Here is a 19601-nt window from a genome sequence, read left to right as displayed (position 1 = left end):
GAGCACAGCTGCACTCAGCATCCTGGTACTCTGCTGTATTCCATCAACCTGGCTGGCGGGGTATAGAAGATTGAGTGCCCACAGGAGTGAGAGCCAGCCTGCTTGGTAGAGGGGACAGAGATCAATGCCCATATAGCTCCAGCCTGCAAGGTAGAGAAGAAAGGGCTAAGTGCCCACAAAGGAGTGAGCATCAGCCTGCAGGATAAAGAATATAGAGCTCAGAACCCAGCTGACATCCACCTGCAGGGTAGAGGGGATAGAGCTTAGTACCCAGCTGAGATACAGCCTGCAGGGTAGAAGGGATAGTCCTCAGTACCCCCTAGGGTAGTGTGCTACAGCCTGCAGGGTACAAAGGTGACCTTTTACTACCCATGTAGTGGTGAACTCCAACTTGCAGAGTAGAGAGGATAGCCCTCAGTGCCCATAGAGTGGTGAACTCCAGCCTGCAGTATAGAGAGGATAGCCCTCATTACCTATACAGTGGTGAGCTCCAGTCTGCAAAGTAGAGAGGATAGCCTTCAGTGCCCAGTGTGATCCAGTCTGCCCATCTGTGCCCACCATGAAGGGGTCTCCCTGCTGCCCAGCAATGCTCATCCTGATTTTCCATTCCCTCCTCCTCCTCCGTGGCTCCTCAGCCTGCCCATCCCGCTGTGATGTCACCAGGTGCCCGAGCCCCGTCTGCCCCAGCGGGTACATCCCTGACCGCTGCAACTGCTGCCTGATCTGTGCCGCAGGGGAAGGAGAGTCCTGTGGTCGGGAAGGGGATCCCCCTTGTGGAGATACTTTACACTGCAAGACACCGACTGGCAAGAGAGGTACCAAGGGCACATGCCAGTGCAAGCATGACTACCAGGTGTGTGCCAACGATGGCCAGACCTATGACAACCTGTGCCAACTGAAGCTGGCAAGTCGGAGAGCACTGCAGCAAGGACACCCCCCAGTGGTGCAGGTGCACAAGGGAGCTTGTCAATCGGGTAAGGAGCGCCATGACATGTGGGGTGACTCTATGGGAAAAATATATTGTGGAGTACTGGTGCTGATGGGTAAGACTGGGTGTGTAAAACTGCAAGTCTCAGCATACCTTGGCTGGCTTATGTTCTTTCTGAATTAAAGAGCTGCCCAAGCTCTGGGAATCCAGTTCATGCATGGGTACCATTATTATCATTTAATTGTATTTAAAGCATATAACATTGAGGATATATTTGATTGCACTGAATTATGATATATATTCATTCTATCTATATCACATTTGACTGAAGTATGAAGTATTGTTTAAAGTCCATCTAAAGACAGAACTTTTATTTTATTTTTAGTTATAGATAGGGTAGGAAGGTTTGGAAAATGTGTGCCCAGGAAGATTCACCCTCTTTATTTTTTCCAAGCAACAATTGCCCTTTTTTGGGTTGTCACTAGAACTGGAAATGTTCCAATGGGGACACATGTTTTAGTGACAACTGAAGACAGATTTCATCAAGCAACCTGTTGATGCTGATATGTTTTTATTTTGTTACTACTTCCGCATATTCGTGGAAGGGGAGGAGAGAGTTAGTAGTTGTAAATGTGTGTGTGAATGGTACTATATGTGTTCCCATGACAGTGCATGGTTCTATTCCTCGCACTTTATTTCGGGCCCCGGGGTCTGTGTTCCTGCTGTTTAATGTTTAAAATGTGCAAAAAAAGGAAAAATAATTACCTTTCTAAAAAGAAGCACCCTGTTGTGTCTACGGGGCATTAAATAATGGGAAATCTCCCCAGTGGGACACAGGTGATAACCCCCCGATAGTCAACCCTTACCTATTCTTCTTCTACTCTTCCCAAAACTAAAAAGAAAAAATTAGATTTTGGATATACTTTAAAGAGCAACTGAAGCCAATTTTTTTTTTAGTTTTGGATAGAGTGGAGAGGGATTAGGACACATCAGGTTTTTATTGACGTGTGGTGTGCATGGTGCACGCACGCTGCAATGCATAGCTAAAAAAAGCAAAATGTCCTGTTTTTTTCTGCCCACACCAACACAGCATGTTGGTGTGAACTGAAGGAATAGGACATAAGGTAGTATGGGACATCTGTGCATTGGGACTGTGTTTTCAAATGAGCCCTTAGCCCCCATTCACTTAAAGGGTTTCCAGAGGCCCTTCATGCTTGACACTCAGATTTCCATGTTATTCTATTGTGTCCATTCACATCTGATTGATGCGCCGAAGACATACAGGAGCTACTTTGAGGCGTGATCACACATTGTAGGCCCCCATAGACTTCAATGGAAGCACCTAAAAAATGCTTAGAAAATGCCTTGTGTGATTCCACATCTAGCAACTGTCTCGTCCTCTAAGGAAGTACACTGCCTGGCCAAAAAAAAGTTACACACTCTTATATGTCATTGGGCCTCCTTTAGCTATGTTTACTGTACGCAATTCGCTGTGACATCATATTGGTAAGCTTATGCAATGTCACAACATTTATATCCGCCCAGAGTTGCATTAATTTTTCACCAAGATCTTGTAGTGATGATGGGAGAGTCGGACCACTGAGTAATGTCTTCTCCAGCACATCCCAAATATTCTAAATGGAGTAAGGTTTTTGAAAATGATGTCTCATGCTCCCTGAACAAGTCTTTCACAATCTGAATCCTGGCATTGTCATCTTGGAATATGCCCATGCCAACAGGGAAGAAAAAACCCATTGATGGAAAAACCTGGTCATTCAGTATATTCAGGTAGGCAGCTGACCTCATTTTTGGGCACACAACATTGCTGAACCTAGACCTAACCAACTGAAGCAACCCCAGATCACAACAATTATCCAAAGGGAGGTACTTATTTTTCTTAGCTAAATCCAGGTGGTGACTTTTTTGGGCCAGGCAGTGTAGCTTTCCATTGGCTGAAACAAAAATGTTGAGCCTGAACACGCACACAAAATGCAAAACAAACATGCTTAAAAACGCACAAATAATGACCAAAGAAGCCAACACTGAAGTGTGAATGTAAATAAGTAAATTTCCGCTTCCTGTTTTATCTTCGTTATGTCAAGGAAAATTACACCTGCATGGCTCAATCAGACAAACAAAATTACTGAGCGGGGTTTGAACCATTCTTCCCTACAAGCAATGCGCAGTAAGTTACAAATTGGAAATCGCTTGTTCCGTGTCCTAATCTGACACTGTAAAATGAGGTTTATGGTTGCAATGGCTTTCTGCAAATGGTCGCTCGGTGCCCATCGCAATACCTGTGCACCAACTCCGAATGACTGATCTGTAGAAAAACATTTATATGGTCCTGATATAATGGAGCAAAGTTAATCTAGAGCAGTTGCCCATGGAAACCATTCAGCTTCTTTCTTTTGTTTTCAAAGCTTAATTGAATATATGAAAGAGAGAAGCTGATTGGTTGCCATGAGTAACTGCTCCAGATTCTGCCTGCTCCAGTTTTGATAGTCTTTCTCTGATACTTTGTTATGTTGTACAATAGGAGGCACGTTATTATTACTACATGGGAGAGTGCTTTATAATACAGTGAGGACTGTAATAATAAAAGCCCTTTCTCAAGGCACTCTGCCAGCTGTCTTTGAGAATTTGTGTCTGGCGAGTGCAAACATTTCCTCATTTGTAAAAGAACATTTGATAATATCAATGCCGGCACTCCGGGAAGGGTAAACAGGCTGGTAATTACTATTGTTGACTACGTAAGCAATTAATGTTATTAATGCTCAGACGGCATTAGGAGCAATCACAATACATGCCAGCAAAACAAATGTACATAAAACAACTTTCTTTATATGATGGGAAGACTTAGAAAACACTCTCCGCTCTACAACGGGAATAGATTACTGAGAAGATGCCGTTGGTAAAACAAATGCTGGCGGGTTATTGACATTGTGGACTCCAGCTATTCGTTTATGTTCAAAGACTGCCCCAAGATGGCCAGCCCTATTGTACACTGTCGGTAGAGCATTCCTGGTTGCAAAAAGCCCGGGCAGGGAGATGTGTATGGGAGAGGGATGGGGAGAGAAAAAAAGTCAGATGTCCATGGGCACACTTTCACTGACCCATGGAGCTGGTCAACATATGCCATATGTGCCATACCCTGGATATGTCACTGATGGTCAGGAAGGTAAACTTAGCCTGTAAGTCTTCCCCAGTTTATACAGAAGTACAGGGTGCACCATGATTTGTATAACTCAGGTCCAAGTAATCAGGAATGCTACTGGTAATACATAAAAGCAAGGTGTTTTCCTTTAAGACTGAAAAGTACTATTGGCTATTGCAAATTGAAATAGCCAATAGTAATGTCCCAATGCTTTTCAATGGGAAATTTCTCTATTCTGACATCGCTCCGTGTCAGAATAAAGAAAAAAAAAGACACAGTGGGGTTTCTCTCCTGGGCAGCCGGACGCGGGAGGCTCCCAGAGTGCCCGGGAGATTCTGTTCGGCTCACTTCACTTCTGATCGGTCATTCACTTGGCTGCCCTCGGCAGCTTAGTGAATAGACCCCTAAGTGTCAAACGTTTTACTACTATAACTGTGTCCATTGTGTGTTCTGTGCTGCATTCATCGTAGCGCCGTGCCTTCTGTGCTGGGTGAGGCATCCCCCAGCCCGCGGAAGCTCTGCCCCACCCCGATGAAGCCTCACCCCCATCCCGCCAAAGTCCCATCCCCATCCAGCCGAAGTCCCGCCCCAGCTCGATAACCAAGCTGTGTGGGGAGGAGGAAGGGAGAAGACAGGAAGGAGCCTCCCGGTCCCTCACTTGCTGGTCACTGGTGAGTCATTGCTGAGGCATCGAGATCGATGACCTCAGTGGGGTTTTTTTTTCTTCATAATACTAGGTGAGGCTCTGCCGCACCTGCCACCCCAGACCGCACGTCCCTGATTCATTGTATCTGCCATTACCCATTTGACCATTGCAAGCACAGGTGGTCACTCATCACTCATTGTAATATGTCATGTATGACACCCCTAGGACTGAGATGACCTACACAAGTTCACTGCATTTATGTGAAAATTATATGGACTCACCAAAATAAAAAATAAATTCCCAGGGCTGAGGGGTAGGCAGAAGAGTTGACATCCTTGGGTGCTATATCAGAAGGAGGCACAAAAAGGCAAGACCTAAATCCAATGCTGCTAAAGTAGTTCATTGGGGAGGGGGGCGCATGTTGGCTAATTCACCTTGGGTGCTAAAGGACCTTGTCCTGGCTCTGCATGGCATCATCACGAAGAACCCTTATCCTACAGCTTCCTAAAAAAAATGAGTACAACACAGTTTTGTATTCTTCCAGCTCTCTGGATTTAGTTGCATAACATCTCATAACTGCAGAGGAAGTCAATGGTGGAAAACTGCAGGTCTGAACAGGGTTAAAATAGCTATATAATGCCCAGGTGTTGTCACTGACTGCGGGTCACTCTGTGACAGGTCTGAAGGAGAAGTATCTCCACCAACCCAACATATGTCATTTATACTGTTCTGGGAGAAAAAATGTCCCTCTCCTCCCAGCCCAGTTCTTCCCTGGCAGCAGATGTGTCTTCAAGTCCAACAAATTCAGAAAAATATGTGCTTTGTGTATAAAGTTGCATCAAAATTCAATTGCACCTACCCTCAAAAGGATTGCTAGGACATTTTTACCATGTGCTGTTTCAGTGCACATCTCCTAATATGTTATAATTCTTGGGATATTTCAGTTTATATTATTAGAACAGCAGCAGAGGACTGCGGTCAGGTGTCATAAGGAAACATAACCAAACGGTGTTGTTTTTTCTTGATGATCCTTGACTTCTGCATAATCATTCTTTTTCTGAAATGTAACTGTGCAAGATGTCAGAGATCTTTTCCACTTCCAGTCTATATGTTGGAAACCACCTCTACTCAGTGAACGTTCAGTGGTTTTCCACGGCTGGGCAATGTCATAGTAGAAGGGTCATAGTGAACAATATTTTGGAGGATGTACAAGCCTTGTGTTCCCCACAGGCCAAATCAGATTACTAGAGTTGATTAGATGACTAGAGTTGATTTCATAGGCTGGATGTGTAAAGTCTCTTTAGATATATATAATATTGTATATGTTCAGTTTTTTTAACATATTTTAAGTAGGGATGTTCAGATACCAAGTGCCATACTTGGTATAAGTACAGATACATTTCCAGCTCCAAGACTAGACTAGAGAAAAACTCAAAAGTTAGGAGGCAGCTGTCATTTTTAAGGAGCATTGGCTATGGGGCTCCTGGGATTTGTGCTTCCCTGTTTTAATGTATGTTTTGTTTATATAAATATATATATATGAAGGGATGCACCGATACCATTTTTTTTTAGTACAAGTACTGATACTTGTCCAAGTACTCACTACACTCTGCACACTGTAAGTGATATAATCTGGCTTGCTCAACTATACTCTGGACCACTCCACTTTATACACTGGGGGGAATTTATCAAAACTGGTGCAAACAAAATCTGGAGCAGTTCCCATGGCAATCAGCATCTCTCTTCAATTAGGTAAGATTTGAGAATGAGACAAAGAAGCTGATTGGCTGTAGTGCAAATCTGCTCCAGATTGTGTCTACTCCGGTTTTGATAAATCCCCCATTGTGTTTTGTGCACTGTACTGTAAGTGACATATTTTGGACCACTCCACTTTGTACATGGTGCTGTAAGTGACAAACTACAACCGCTTCACTCTGTACCCTACTCTGCCACACTGCCCTATTTTATATGATGTGCAGTATGTAATATACTTTTTGCTACTGCACCCTGAATGCAATGCTGTATGTTGTATACTCTACACTGCTACACTCTACACAGTATTGTCATACAGAAGTTATGTGTACCAGTAGGTCTTCTAAATTCCAACCCATTCAGAGAATTGTCACACTCTTGCTAGTAATTTATTATACACAGTACTTTAAATTAGCATTTCTATTGTTCTTATTCAGGCCAGTTTACATTTTTAAATGTCTTGATCATTTGCAGCCAGCGGGGGACAAGCTCCAGCTAAAGCACCAGCTTTCTGCAGTTTTTTTTCATTATCTTATAGCTAGACCTGAATAGCTGGAAATATGTCAGATTACATAGGCTTCTGAAGGACTTAGGAAGGGGCACACTTCACCTCCCTTGTTTTATCCAACATAGGATTGTCTTAAAAAGTACTGGCCTTTCTAATTATGATTCACTGCTCAGTTTTTTTACAGCTCTTTGGGAGCCTGGAAGGATCTTCTCTCATGACTAAAGGTGCCCATCAGAGATGTATCAGTACTCGTACTTGTAAGTACTCGGCAAGTACCAGTACTCGTACTCGCAAAACTGGTATCTGTGCATCCATTTATTTATATTTATAAAAACAAAATCATACATTAAAGCAGATATGTACTAATCCCAGGACCTCCGTGTGCTCCTTACACATGACAGCTGCCTCCTAATTTTTTTAATTTTTCTCTAGTCTAGTCTTGGAGCTCAAAAGTAACTTATTCTGCATTGCTGTATAATCATCATACAGCAAAGCAGATTACCACCAGCTGTGCTGGACTACATGTCCCAGTAACACACACACACACACTCTCTCTCTTCCCAGCACCAACTCCCACTCCAAACTTACCTTCCCTCTCCTGCAGGCCCATGGCCCTCTTCCTCGTCTCGGCGGCCAGGGGGCGGAGCTAAGAGGAGACGGCCCTATTAGCTCCGCCCCTAAGAGGTGGGACCAGCTCATTCTCCGGGATCAGTGACAGCCTCTCCAGCCCTTTTACACAGCTGCCCGTACATGCTGCGGGTGGCTTTGCGACAGGGAAGGAGCGGCACGATCGCGGGGTGGCCCTCTACTTCCTTGCTGCGACCCTGGTAGTTCCGCCAGTGGTGCCCATACACCTTACAATTATCTGCAGATTTTCTGTGGTCAGATGGAAAAAGTGCAACAGATTGGCCCAGGTGGAGATTACTCCAGCCACACAGTTGAGTGTAGATGGAGGAATCTGTTGCACCCTTTCCATCTGACCACAGAAAATCTGCAGATAATTGTAAGGTGTATAGCCAGCTTAAGAATGGTTGAGCTGGTCCTTTTAATTGACCATTTGTCATTAGATGGAGTTCCCCAGATATTTAATGCTAATAAAAAGTATAAGAGCTTATTTGGGGCATGATCATGCCTTTTTTAGCCCCAATTGACTTATTGGAAATAGACAATAGAAGTACCTGAAAAACACGGGTAATTAGTTTGGGGCTTAGCAGCAAGCTTGGCCCCTCCTGAACAGCCGAATCTTAGGTTTTGGAGGCTGCTGGAGGTATGTGTAGGATCTCTGGGTGTCTGGATTTTATACATGAAGCTTCCCCCCTCCAGAGACTCTTTAAGGCTTAATAAAGAGCCAGGGCCTAATCTGGACTTGAGGTGAAGTCATGACCCTGCTTATAGCCAATGAGCTCCACAGGGACTGATTTGAAGACTAAGGTACATTCAGACCCATAAGGTGCCTGCAAGTCACGGTTTTGACTTTCGGGCCAGCTCACATTAACTTTATGTAAAAGGTCAGTGAATACCTGGTGCCATTTAGGTCAGCTGTAAGTTCATAATCACCATAACTGATCAAGCAATTGCAAATCAACTGGATACAAAAGTAAACTAACCTCTGATACTGGCACCTTTCCCTTTTCATGTGCTTACATTTGGGAATCCCTTTTTTTGCGTGGCGGCAAACCCCAATGTATACTTTTTCTGTAAGCGTGCTAAGCCGTCCAGACTTAAAATGGAAAATAAACATCAATCTTCCTCTTCTTTCCTACAGTATATGAGTCAAAAAACAAAGTCAGTGAACTGCAGCTTCACATCTGCAGTTGCCCCGGTATAACCGGTAGCTGATGGGTTTATTGATGTTTGCACTGAGGCCCATAATGTAAAATTTTATGGCCATGGGGTTATAAAACGTGTGAAGGTGCCATACATCCAGGTGAAGAGTGAATAGCAGAGATCTTTTCTTAGCTATGCAGAGATCTCTCCAGGGAAAAGAACGCATATAACCCATGCTAGACCTATATATTTATTTACAGCCATTAGCCGGTAAAAAGGGAGAGTCAAGTGTTTATTTAGGTGTCTCTGTAAAGATTTAGAAGCGGCTGTCAAGTCTTTATAGGGATTTTAACGTTTTTAACCTTACCTTACTTAATGACTTTTTTTTTTACTACAAATATTTTACATGTGTTCAGCATAAATGAGAATTACTACAGCTGATTTGTAGGTGAGGTTTTTAAAATTTTAGTTTGCTACTTTAAATACCAATGGGTTATAGAAAATACAGGATTAATTCATTAACCACTTCCAGGCCAACCGTTGTAAAAAAACGGCCGGCCAGGAGCTCTCTAGATCTGAGCGGGCGTCTTTAGACGTCCACTCAGCCATGCCCCCTCGCGCCTGCCACACAGCGAGCAAAAGCGGGAAAGTCCTAAAATTTAAAAACAGGCAGCGATGCCTGTTAACATACAAGTGATCCACCGGCTATAGAGCCGGCGGATCGCTTGCATGAGGTCCCGGTATGTGCGCCCCCCCTCCGCGGCTCCCCCCCCTCCTGCTGTCACGCTGGTCCCGGGGGTCCGCTGTGCCAGGTGCGAGCCCGGGACCAGCATAGTACCTCTCGGACAGGGGATCAGATGGAGATCGGTACACGATACATCTGAACCGAAGGGCTGCTGAAGAGAGCTGAAGGATCAGCCGAAGATACATCTGTATCCTTCGGCTTAATAGTGAATAACCCCCTATGGTTTCCCTCTCAAACTGCTCTGAGTAGCCTGGAATCTGCAGAAAGTCCTTCACCAAAGAAACAGCTAAAAAATAAGAAAAATATTAAATAAAAATATTTTTAGTGTGTAATATGCTGTGTGAATGGGAACACGTAACAAACACATCGTGGGAGTTTTCTCAAATTTGACTGCAAAAGGGGAACTACACTTTAAGTGTTCCCGCAGCTTGACAAATCAAGAATAATCTGTTTTTAAAAGGTACTTTCCTTTGAGCATTTCAGGGGTTATAGTCACATATATTTATTTAAGGTATCACAATGGTATATCACTGTAGGGCAGCTTCTAAGGTTCAAATACTGTACACTGAAGACAGCATACTGTAAAACGTTGGATTTATTTTACACTTCTTTTTTGATAAACATGTGACAACAAAACAACAAGCAGTTAAGGAGCTTTAAAACATTGACCTCTGTAGTTGCAGGCACTGTGGGGAAATTAATCTTCCAAGTTTACAACAGAAACTCTAAAGTTTGAGCTCCTGTCCACTTATTTTCTCTTGTGGCAGAAATTTGACAGCCGGCCAGCTTTCTAATGTAAACAAATAGAAGGTGCTGAAAGCTGTTAAGAAACTGCCGAAAAACCAACTTCAAAGTCTCTACTGTTATAAACTCACTAAAAACCAACATTAGAGTCTGCTGTGATCTTTGAGCATTAATATGGCCAGAGTGCCTGCATCTACCGAGGTCAGTGAAGGCTTGTATTAACCCCTTCACGACCATTGACGTACACTGTACATCACTGGCATCGGGCCCATTCAAACAGACTCCCGGTGGGTTTTACAATAGAAGCAATTCTGGCGACTCAGCTGTTGCCAGATCACTTCTACAGGCCAGTGAACGCCCCTCACCCGACACCCCCGCAGTGTTTCCCAGGCTCCGCTGCCCCTCCTACGGGCCTGGGACTGGCATCTCAGGTGTCAGTGGGAAGCTGGGGAGGAGAGCGGCGAACGTCTTTTCACCAATCTCCTCCTCGCACCATGGGACAGAGAGCAATGCAAATTACATCACTTTCGGTCCCATAGCTGTCATTGGTGGGCTCCTGAAGCCCAACAAAAAGCTATTGAAGTGCGATCTGTGAGCATGCGCATCTTCACGTAAATACGCCTCGGGTGCACCTATGTATGAAAACGACGATCGCGCTACACATGTTGGGTATCGCCGCACACACCAGAGTGAGAGCAATAATTCTAGTGCCAGTATTTTTGGGTATCTCTAAACTGATGACCTGTGGGGGCTTTTAAAGTGTCGTCTATGGACTTTTGGGGATACTGAATTTTGTCACAGTTTCACGGACGCACACAATTTTTAACCTAGGCATGTTGCGTATCTATTTACTCATGGGAACCTCACCTTTTATATTGTACAAAAAAATAGTATTTTATTGTGTTTTGGGGCATTTAAGTGCATTTTTCACTAAATGTTGGGGTTTGATATGGAGTTGCGCTAATATTGTGCAACATAAAAATTTGCAACTGCCACCATTTTATTCTATGAGCTCTTGGCTTTCAGGAAATATATAATGTTTGGGGGTTTGAAGTCATTTTCAGGCCTAAAATGGGGGTTATAACATGGGTGCAAAAACAGGAAAAAAGGCCTCGGTCATGAAGGGGTTAAAGCTCTTTTACTGCTTGCTAAGAATATGTAAACACTTAAAAAGAGCCATGTTATTACAAATAGAAACAGGTATACCTGCAAAACAAGAGGCTAAATACTTACTTTTTTCTGCATGCCATTACACCGTTACAATCAAGAGAAAACCTCCTCTGATGTCTGCTGAGAAGATGACACATCCAGAATATTGATCTTCTTAGTTCCTGTTACAGTAGTTCCTCTATTTCATTAGAGTGGTTGGAGCTATTGTTCAATTATCTCGGTTACGTTGGTTTGGAGCTATTGCTCAATTATCTCGGTTACGTTCCAATTACCCCATCTTATGGATGAACATGGAATAGTATTACCCAAAAATTCCTTTGCAGTATTTGTCTTGTTACTAGGGATGCACCGATACCGTTTTTTCGGTATCAAGTACGATTACCGATACTTTGCTTTTGGTACTCGTCGATACTGGGTCTCGATACCGGTGCTTCTGCTGCCATGGGGCCAGCTTCCCGGGCAATCTGATTGCCCGAAAAGCTGGCTCCATGTTGTCTGTCCTGCTTAATTAAGCTTGGCCTGGAAACTGGTTTCCCAGCCAATCAGCATCGAGCCGGCTTCCCAGCCAATCAGGAAGCAAGGCGGCGAGTAATGACCCAGCTTCCTGATTGGTCGGCAAGCCGCCTCCATGCTGATTGGCTGGAAAGTCGGCTTCCCAGCCAATCAGCATTGAGCCGGCTGTTTGCCCGGCTCGATGCTGATTGGCCAGGAAGCCGGCTTCCTGGCCAATCAGCATCGAGCCGGGAGGCAGGCCACTACTCGCCTAGCTTCCTGATCACACGGGAAGCTGGCTACATGTTCCCCTACAGTACTACCGGTCAGAGGAATTCTTCCTCTGACCGGAAGTTCCGTTATCGGGGAAGGTATCGGAGCATTTGGGCGAGTACGACTACTCGCCCAAATACTCAGTATCGGCACAGATACCGATACTAGTATCGGTGCATCCTTACTTGTAACCATCTCAAACTTTGTGGAGCACAGTTTTTCCAAATAGTGATTAAAAGAAACCAAAAGTAGTATGTAAACCACATACAGTGTTTATTACTGACTCTTTTTTTGGCGTTTTGGGTATGTTTTCTCCCAGATTTCCCTATTTTTCTGTAAAAACAATATTTCATGTTTAATGGTAAGTACACCCCCAAAGTAATAATTCAGTTAAGGGCTAGTGAAAAGAATTGCTCCCCATCTTCTTGTATGACTCCAGGTATAAGAACTCCCTGCCATATTTTCTGGCTCTATTCCTCTCTATCTTGGGTTCCCAGTTTTTTTTTTTTTTGCATTTTCCATTATATAAAATAAAGTAAAAATCCAAGCGGAAGAGTTGGACTCACAAGTGATGGCTATAGCGTTTATGCAGACCTTAACACAGAAGTGCTGACATTTAGTAAGCTATGTTCCAGAGGAGGCTTGAAAAAATGTTATGTGATTTTTGCTTTCCAGCATCAACCAAAAACTAAAATATGACCTTCCAATGGGCTACACATTTAATTTGCGAAATATGACCACTTGTATGTAGTAATCTTCCCAATAGATAGCTTTGATATGAACCAATTTGTATTTTTGGTTTAGAGGAACTTTAAATGCCAGTATTGAATTTTTTTAATGCTCTCAAAAGTTTCCATGTTAAGATGATACTGTTGGTTGGGAACCACATAAAACTTCATTGCTCTGCATGTTTGGGAACCTTGTTACATAAACATCACAGTCTGTTTTCAAGTGGACCTTTCATGTGGTCATCCACAAGTAAAGCTACTTAACCTCAGTGAGTCGAGACAGAGAAGAGGCTACAAGATGAGTCTGATACATAGAGGAGAGTCTGGAATTTTGTGTATAGCATAGGGCTGAAGTAATTAAGTTCTGTGTCAGCCCGTTTTGTAAGTATGGACTTCTGTAAATAAGAACATCGTTGGTGGAACAAATGACGTCTAAAGCCTCCTTCAAAGCTCTTTAACTCTCATATTATTTTTATCACAGATTGCTTACTTTAAGAATAATGGGGTCAGCCAAGGATATGACTTTGCACGAGTTTAGAAGGCAGAGTCTAAAGCCAGAAGTTAGAGCTTGAAGACTGTAATTAACTTAATCCTGACTGTGTTTAGAAGGTTTCATCAAGGAATGTTCCTACTAACATACCCAATTTTTTCTGCCAGTATAGGTCACCAACATGCCAACAGTCCGAGGTACAAATTTAACTTCATTGCTGATGTGGTAGAGAAGATTGCCCCAGCTGTTGTTCACATTGAACTTTTCTTGAGGTAATATCAAGTGTTTTAATTTTTCTGATAAAATGTTAAATGTAGTAGAATTTCTCTTTGTGCAGGATGACGCCCTTGCACTGCCACACCAAATCCACCAATACTGCTTGTACATTGCTAGAAGGAAACTTTCAGAGAAGCAAAGTGCACACGAAATGACCACGACTAATGGCCCCAACCAGCAGCCATGTGAGAAAGCCTGCATCTCGACAAGCACTGCTTGCCTCACAGGGCGTATGTCCACTTGATAAATATTTTTAAACAGTTCAGGACTAATTATTAGCCTAAGAAGCGATGGGAGGGGGTGCTTAAAAAAAGAGAATAGCTGTTAAAAAATAAAAATGAATGGTTTGATATTGGAAAAACAAGTTATGGTGGCTATTGGCAGCTATAGAAAGTTCAGTTCTCTGCCATGGGTCCTATACAATTCATGTACCAAAGACTCTTCCTTCAACTACACCCTAAGCCTCTGTAAAGTTAATTAATCTCTTGTGAAAATGTATATAGTACAGAGTAATACTGCTGCATTTACATAGTTGGACTACATAGAGCCATTCATACCAGTTCCTACCCCATAAATAACTTTCAGTGTAATGTCTGTAAATAACACAGGTAGAGACAGTAGAGCTAATTTGGTTGGAAACTAAACATCTAGTTTTTGGGGGGAAAAAACGCACAAACTTAAATGGGGAGACCATATAGATTCCTTGCAGCTAGTGTACCTAGCAAGAGTGCTAACCAATTAGCTACTTTGCTTACCATGATTTATCCATGACAAGCCACTTAATGTTAACCTAATAATATTAATTTCTAAAGTCAGCATGCTGAAATAATACCAATGTATGCAAGGTGATGTTATACTCCGTTACAGCCACATCATGGAGCAATGAAAAAGAGAGTGGAATTCATGTGATGTAACTGGTAGATGGATAAGACCAGAGGGACCAGACAGCCCCAACCCCTTCCACAAACAAATATGCACACGAACATATGCGTATGAAACAACCGTATAAACAATAATTGGGCAACACATGTTGGGTATTGCAACACATTCCAGAATGAGAGAACCAATTCTAGGGCCATCATTTATGATTAGTACTAAGCTGATGGCCTGTAAAGGCTTTTAGTGTGTTGCCTATGAACAATTTTTGGTATTGTAGATTGTATATGTGTATCTGTGTCACGAGCACAAACAATTTTTAGTCATGACATATTTGGTATGTATTTACAGATTTCATTGTGTATATGTGTACTAAATAAAAATGAGAACCCGACCCAGCACATAGCGGTTTATTACCACTTTAACAGGCCAAAAGGTAGTAAATGGAAAGTTAATTGTTTGGGTTTACATACACTTTAAAGAGACACTAAACTCTGGAGTTAAATCTTAAAAATACATTCAAGTACCTTAAAGGAGAACTATGAGGTGAGTGATTTTTACTCACCTCATAGTTCTAGCCGACCTGTGACAATGAGACTGTCACAGGTCGGCTCAGTAGATCGGGAGGTGAGCAAACACATACCGGCGTTCGCTCACCTCTCGATCCTGTCACGGCTCTCTGCCGTAAAAGGGAGGGGCTGGATTCCCCCCTCCCCGCTCCGATCCGCCAGCGCTGACTGGCGGAACGGACGGGGCAGGGGGGCGGTACAGCTGGCTCTGCCTTTAGATATTCAGAACCAGCTGTCAGTCACGCAGCTGGGCGGATCCCGGCACAATTGTCGGGATCCGCTTCAGCTGCGGCGTCTCAGTTTACCGGGAGCAGCTGCTCGCAGTATACTGCGGCGTCTCAGTATACCGCGAGCTAAAGCTCGTGGTATACTGAGCCTAGGGTGACGGGAGGACGCTAGTTTGTGTCCTCCCGTTACCCTAAGGAGAACTATGGGGAAAAGACTTAACCCCATAGTTCTCCTTTAACTATTAACAACAATGTATCTTATTTGTGTATCACTCGGCTGTAGATTCTCAATTCATCTCTGAATTCATGCTGGCATTGTCCTTCCTTCTGCAGGGTGGCTACTTTTATTCCCCATGGTCCCTGTGTGTGTAGTAAAGTAGTCAGCGCCCCAAGCTCCTCCTTATATGGACTACAATCTCATGTTTAGTTTACTAATTTGTATTGAGATTGTAGTCCAAGACCGAGCTTGGAGCGGTGAGTACTTTACAACACACAGGGACCATGGGGAACAAGAGTAGCCCCCCTCCAGAAGGAAGGACAGTGTCGGCACCAATTCAGAGATGATTTGAGGATCTACAGCAGAGTGATACACAAATAAGATAAATTTTTGTTAATAGTTAAGATACTTGAATAGATTTTTAAGAATGAACTTCTGAGTTTAGTGTCAATGTAATGTTATTTCGTTTTTACAATTGTTACATTGTTACATTTGTATCCTTCTCATCAACTGCTTTGAGTTTTATGGAGATGGAGATTCAAACGCCTTTCATCATTGACTTGATACATTGATATAATAATCTGAGTAGTATACTTAGTTGCAACTTGTTCACAGTACACATCTAAGCTCCATTTTAGAATGTTTGTAATTTCTCCATCGTTGCCCATTCTGTGGAATATACACCTTTTTTTCTCCTTTTTCTTTTTTTTTATCTGAAGGGTTTATGTTGACAAGTATTGTTGTTGAATGATTCAACAGTAAGGCTACTTATAATTCATAACTTTAAATGCAAAATGCAGCAAAAGATACTTTGTAATTGTTTTGCCTACAACACAAATACTTGTTTTGCCTACACCCCAAGCTACTTAAGGAACTAAGCGAGGTTATAACAAGACCATTATTCCTAATTTTTAAGGACTCTTTAATGACTGGTAGAGTTCCAAGTGATTGGCGGACGGCTACGGTAGTCCTAATATTCAAAAAGGGGGCAAGATATCAACCTGGGAACTATAGACCGGTGAGTCTGACATCGGTAGTTTGCAAACTGTTAGAGGGAATGACTAAGGACTATCTGGTAGAATTTGTTCAGATTAATGGCATAGTAAATGATAATCAGCATGGGTTCAGGAAAGACCGTTCCTGCCTGACTCACTTGCTAACTTTTTACGAGGGGGTAAGTAGAGATCTGGATGGGGGGAGGTCGGTGGATGTGGTATATCTGGATTTCTCAAAGGCTTTTGATACGGTACCACATAAACGCTTACTACACAAGCTGAGATCCATGGGCATAGATGGAATGGAAGGAACGTGTCCAGAGAGTATTGGTAAATGGCACCTTTTCAGACTGGGCTAGTGTCATGAGCGGTGTACCTCAGGGTTCTGTGCTGTGACCGATGCTATTCACCCTGTTTATTAACGACATCGGGAAGGGTGTGAATAGCAATATAAAAGTGTTTGCTGATGATACCAAAATCGGAAGGGTAATAGAAACGGACCAAGACAGTATAACATTACAGGAGGACCTGGATAAAATAGGGGAGTGGGCAAATATATGGCAGATGAGGTTTAATGTCGATAAATGCAAAGTAATGCACTTTGGGATTAAAAATAAGCATACACCTTTTTTTCTCCTTTTTCTTTTTTTTTATCTGAAGGGTTTATGTTGACAAGTATTGTTGTTGAATGATTCAACAGTAAGGCTACTTATAATTCATAACTTTAAATGCAAAATGCAGCAAAAGATACTTTGTAATTGTTTTGCCTACAACACAAATACTTGTTTTGCCTACACCCCAAGCTACTTAAGGAACTAAGCGAGGTTATAACAAGACCATTATTCCTAATTTTTAAGGACTCTTTAATGACTGGTAGAGTTCCAAGTGATTGGCGGACGGCTACGGTAGTCCTAATATTCAAAAAGGGGGCAAGATATCAACCTGGGAACTATAGACCGGTGAGTCTGACATCGGTAGTTTGCAAACTGTTAGAGGGAATGACTAAGGACTATCTGGTAGAATTTGTTCAGATTAATGGCATAGTAAATGATAATCAGCATGGGTTCAGGAAAGACCGTTCCTGCCTGACTCACTTGCTAACTTTTTACGAGGGGGTAAGTAGAGATCTGGATGGGGGGAGGTCGGTGGATGTGGTATATCTGGATTTCTCAAAGGCTTTTGATACGGTACCACATAAACGCTTACTACACAAGCTGAGATCCATGGGCATAGATGGAATGGAAGGAACGTGTCCAGAGAGTATTGGTAAATGGCACCTTTTCAGACTGGGCTAGTGTCATGAGCGGTGTACCTCAGGGTTCTGTGCTGTGACCGATGCTATTCACCCTGTTTATTAACGACATCGGGAAGGGTGTGAATAGCAATATAAAAGTGTTTGCTGATGATACCAAAATCGGAAGGGTAATAGAAACGGACCAAGACAGTATAACATTACAGGAGGACCTGGATAAAATAGGGGAGTGGGCAAATATATGGCAGATGAGGTTTAATGTCGATAAATGCAAAGTAATGCACTTTGGGATTAAAAATAAGCAAATGGGCTATACAATTATGGGTATGCCACTAGGGAAGTCAGAAATAGAAAAAGATTTGGGGGTCATTGTAGACCACAAACTGAATGGTAGCTTGCAGTGCCAGGCTGCGTTAAACAAAGCTAGCAGGGTCTTGTCCTGTATTAAGAAGGGGATGTATTGCAGGGACAAGTCTATAATTGTGCCTCTATATAGATCGTTGGTTCGGCCACATCTGGAGTACACGGTCCAATTTTGGTGGCCTGTACTGAGAATGGATGTCCTTGAACTGGAGAGAGTCCAGCGGAGGGCAACCAAACTAGTTAGGGGAATGGAGGACCAGAGCTATGAGACAAGGCTACTGAACTTAAACATGTTTACACTGGAAGTAAGGAGATTATGGGGGGATATGATTTTCATGTACAAGATGTTCAATGGTGACAGCAACATTAGCAACAAACTCTTTACGATTAACTCCGTAACAAAGACTAGAGGCCACCACCTAAAATTGGTGGGAAAAAAATTCCAGCACAAGGGGCAAAGGGGGTTCTTCACAATTAGAGCAGTTAGGGTCTGGAACTTGCTGCCACAAGCAGTGATTTCAGCTAAGAGTGTGGAATCATTCAAGAAGCTTTTGGAAGATTTCCTGAGAGACCGTAATATACAGGGGTACAGGTACTCTTAAAAAAATAAATTGGACTTGATGGACTTATGTCTTTATTCAACCTCAAATACTATGTAACTATGTAACAAATGCATCTCAATAGGTTTGATAAATGATGGCTTTAGATGTAGTTTAATGATACTCAACACACAAACTATACTTTGTTCAAATTTTAAAATGCACAAAGCTAGAGATTTTACAGTCTGTCCTGGAAACAGAAACTCTTCTAGGGACAAAATGTCCAAGAATATGTTTTAATCACATGCAATTGTCCCTGGAGATGGAAGCCAGTTAGCTCCCAGGTCATCTAACAAATGGACAGATATTCAGTTTTGATGAATGAACCCGTTATGTGCAGTAACATGGCCAGGTGCTGTATATTACATCTTCTTGGAGGAGTTAGAAATTTCTTGAAAAGCATGGACAGAGATAAATTATATTTAAGCTTGGCAGCAGAGGATGCAGTCTACACCACAATGGTAGAATTAAATGATTATCTGGCATTAATATGGGGAGCCAAATATGAGATGGGTTTCGCTCATTAAAAATGTAAAGCTACAGAATAGTTGTGTTGAATCTGTGGAAGAGAAACTGCAGTAAGTCATTTTAATTCTGGAGAAAGTTGCCTGTGCCAAAGTAAATTATGGCCTCCCGCAGCTATAAAAATTCTTCAGTTCTTGCCATTTATTGGGGCCTGTTCGTTCCATCATTCATAATTCGAAGTCCAGGAATGCTGTGACCTGAAATGACTCAACACTAGATCAAGGAGGAGAGAGATTGAGTTTACAATGGGCTGCCTTCATAACATGGATTAAAACACTGACCTTGTTTACTAAAGTGGGATT

The 19601-nt window shown here is 42.6% G+C and overlaps 1 protein-coding gene across 3 annotated transcripts in view; it reads left to right on the top strand.

The window, feature by feature from the left end:
* The first annotated feature begins 485 nt into the window (after nt 1-485).
* HTRA3 (HtrA serine peptidase 3) overlaps nt 486-19601 on the top strand; it is a 33778-nt gene continuing 14662 nt past the window's right edge. For all 3 annotated transcript variants that reach the window (XM_018554966.1, XM_018554968.1, XM_018554967.1), the window contains exons 1-2: nt 486-974; nt 13573-13672. In XM_018554966.1, the coding sequence (XP_018410468.1) occupies nt 560-974; nt 13573-13672 (515 nt within the window). In that variant the 5' untranslated portion in view covers nt 486-559. The remainder of the gene's footprint in view (nt 975-13572; nt 13673-19601) is intronic.

The sequence above is a fragment of the Nanorana parkeri genome, unplaced genomic scaffold, assembly GCF_000935625.1.
Source record: "Nanorana parkeri isolate BGI_ZX_2015 unplaced genomic scaffold, ASM93562v1 scaffold180, whole genome shotgun sequence".
NCBI lineage: Eukaryota > Metazoa > Chordata > Amphibia > Anura > Dicroglossidae > Nanorana > Nanorana parkeri.
The sequence above is the reverse complement of the archived record's forward strand: the minus strand, read 5'-3'. Positions and strand labels throughout refer to the sequence as shown.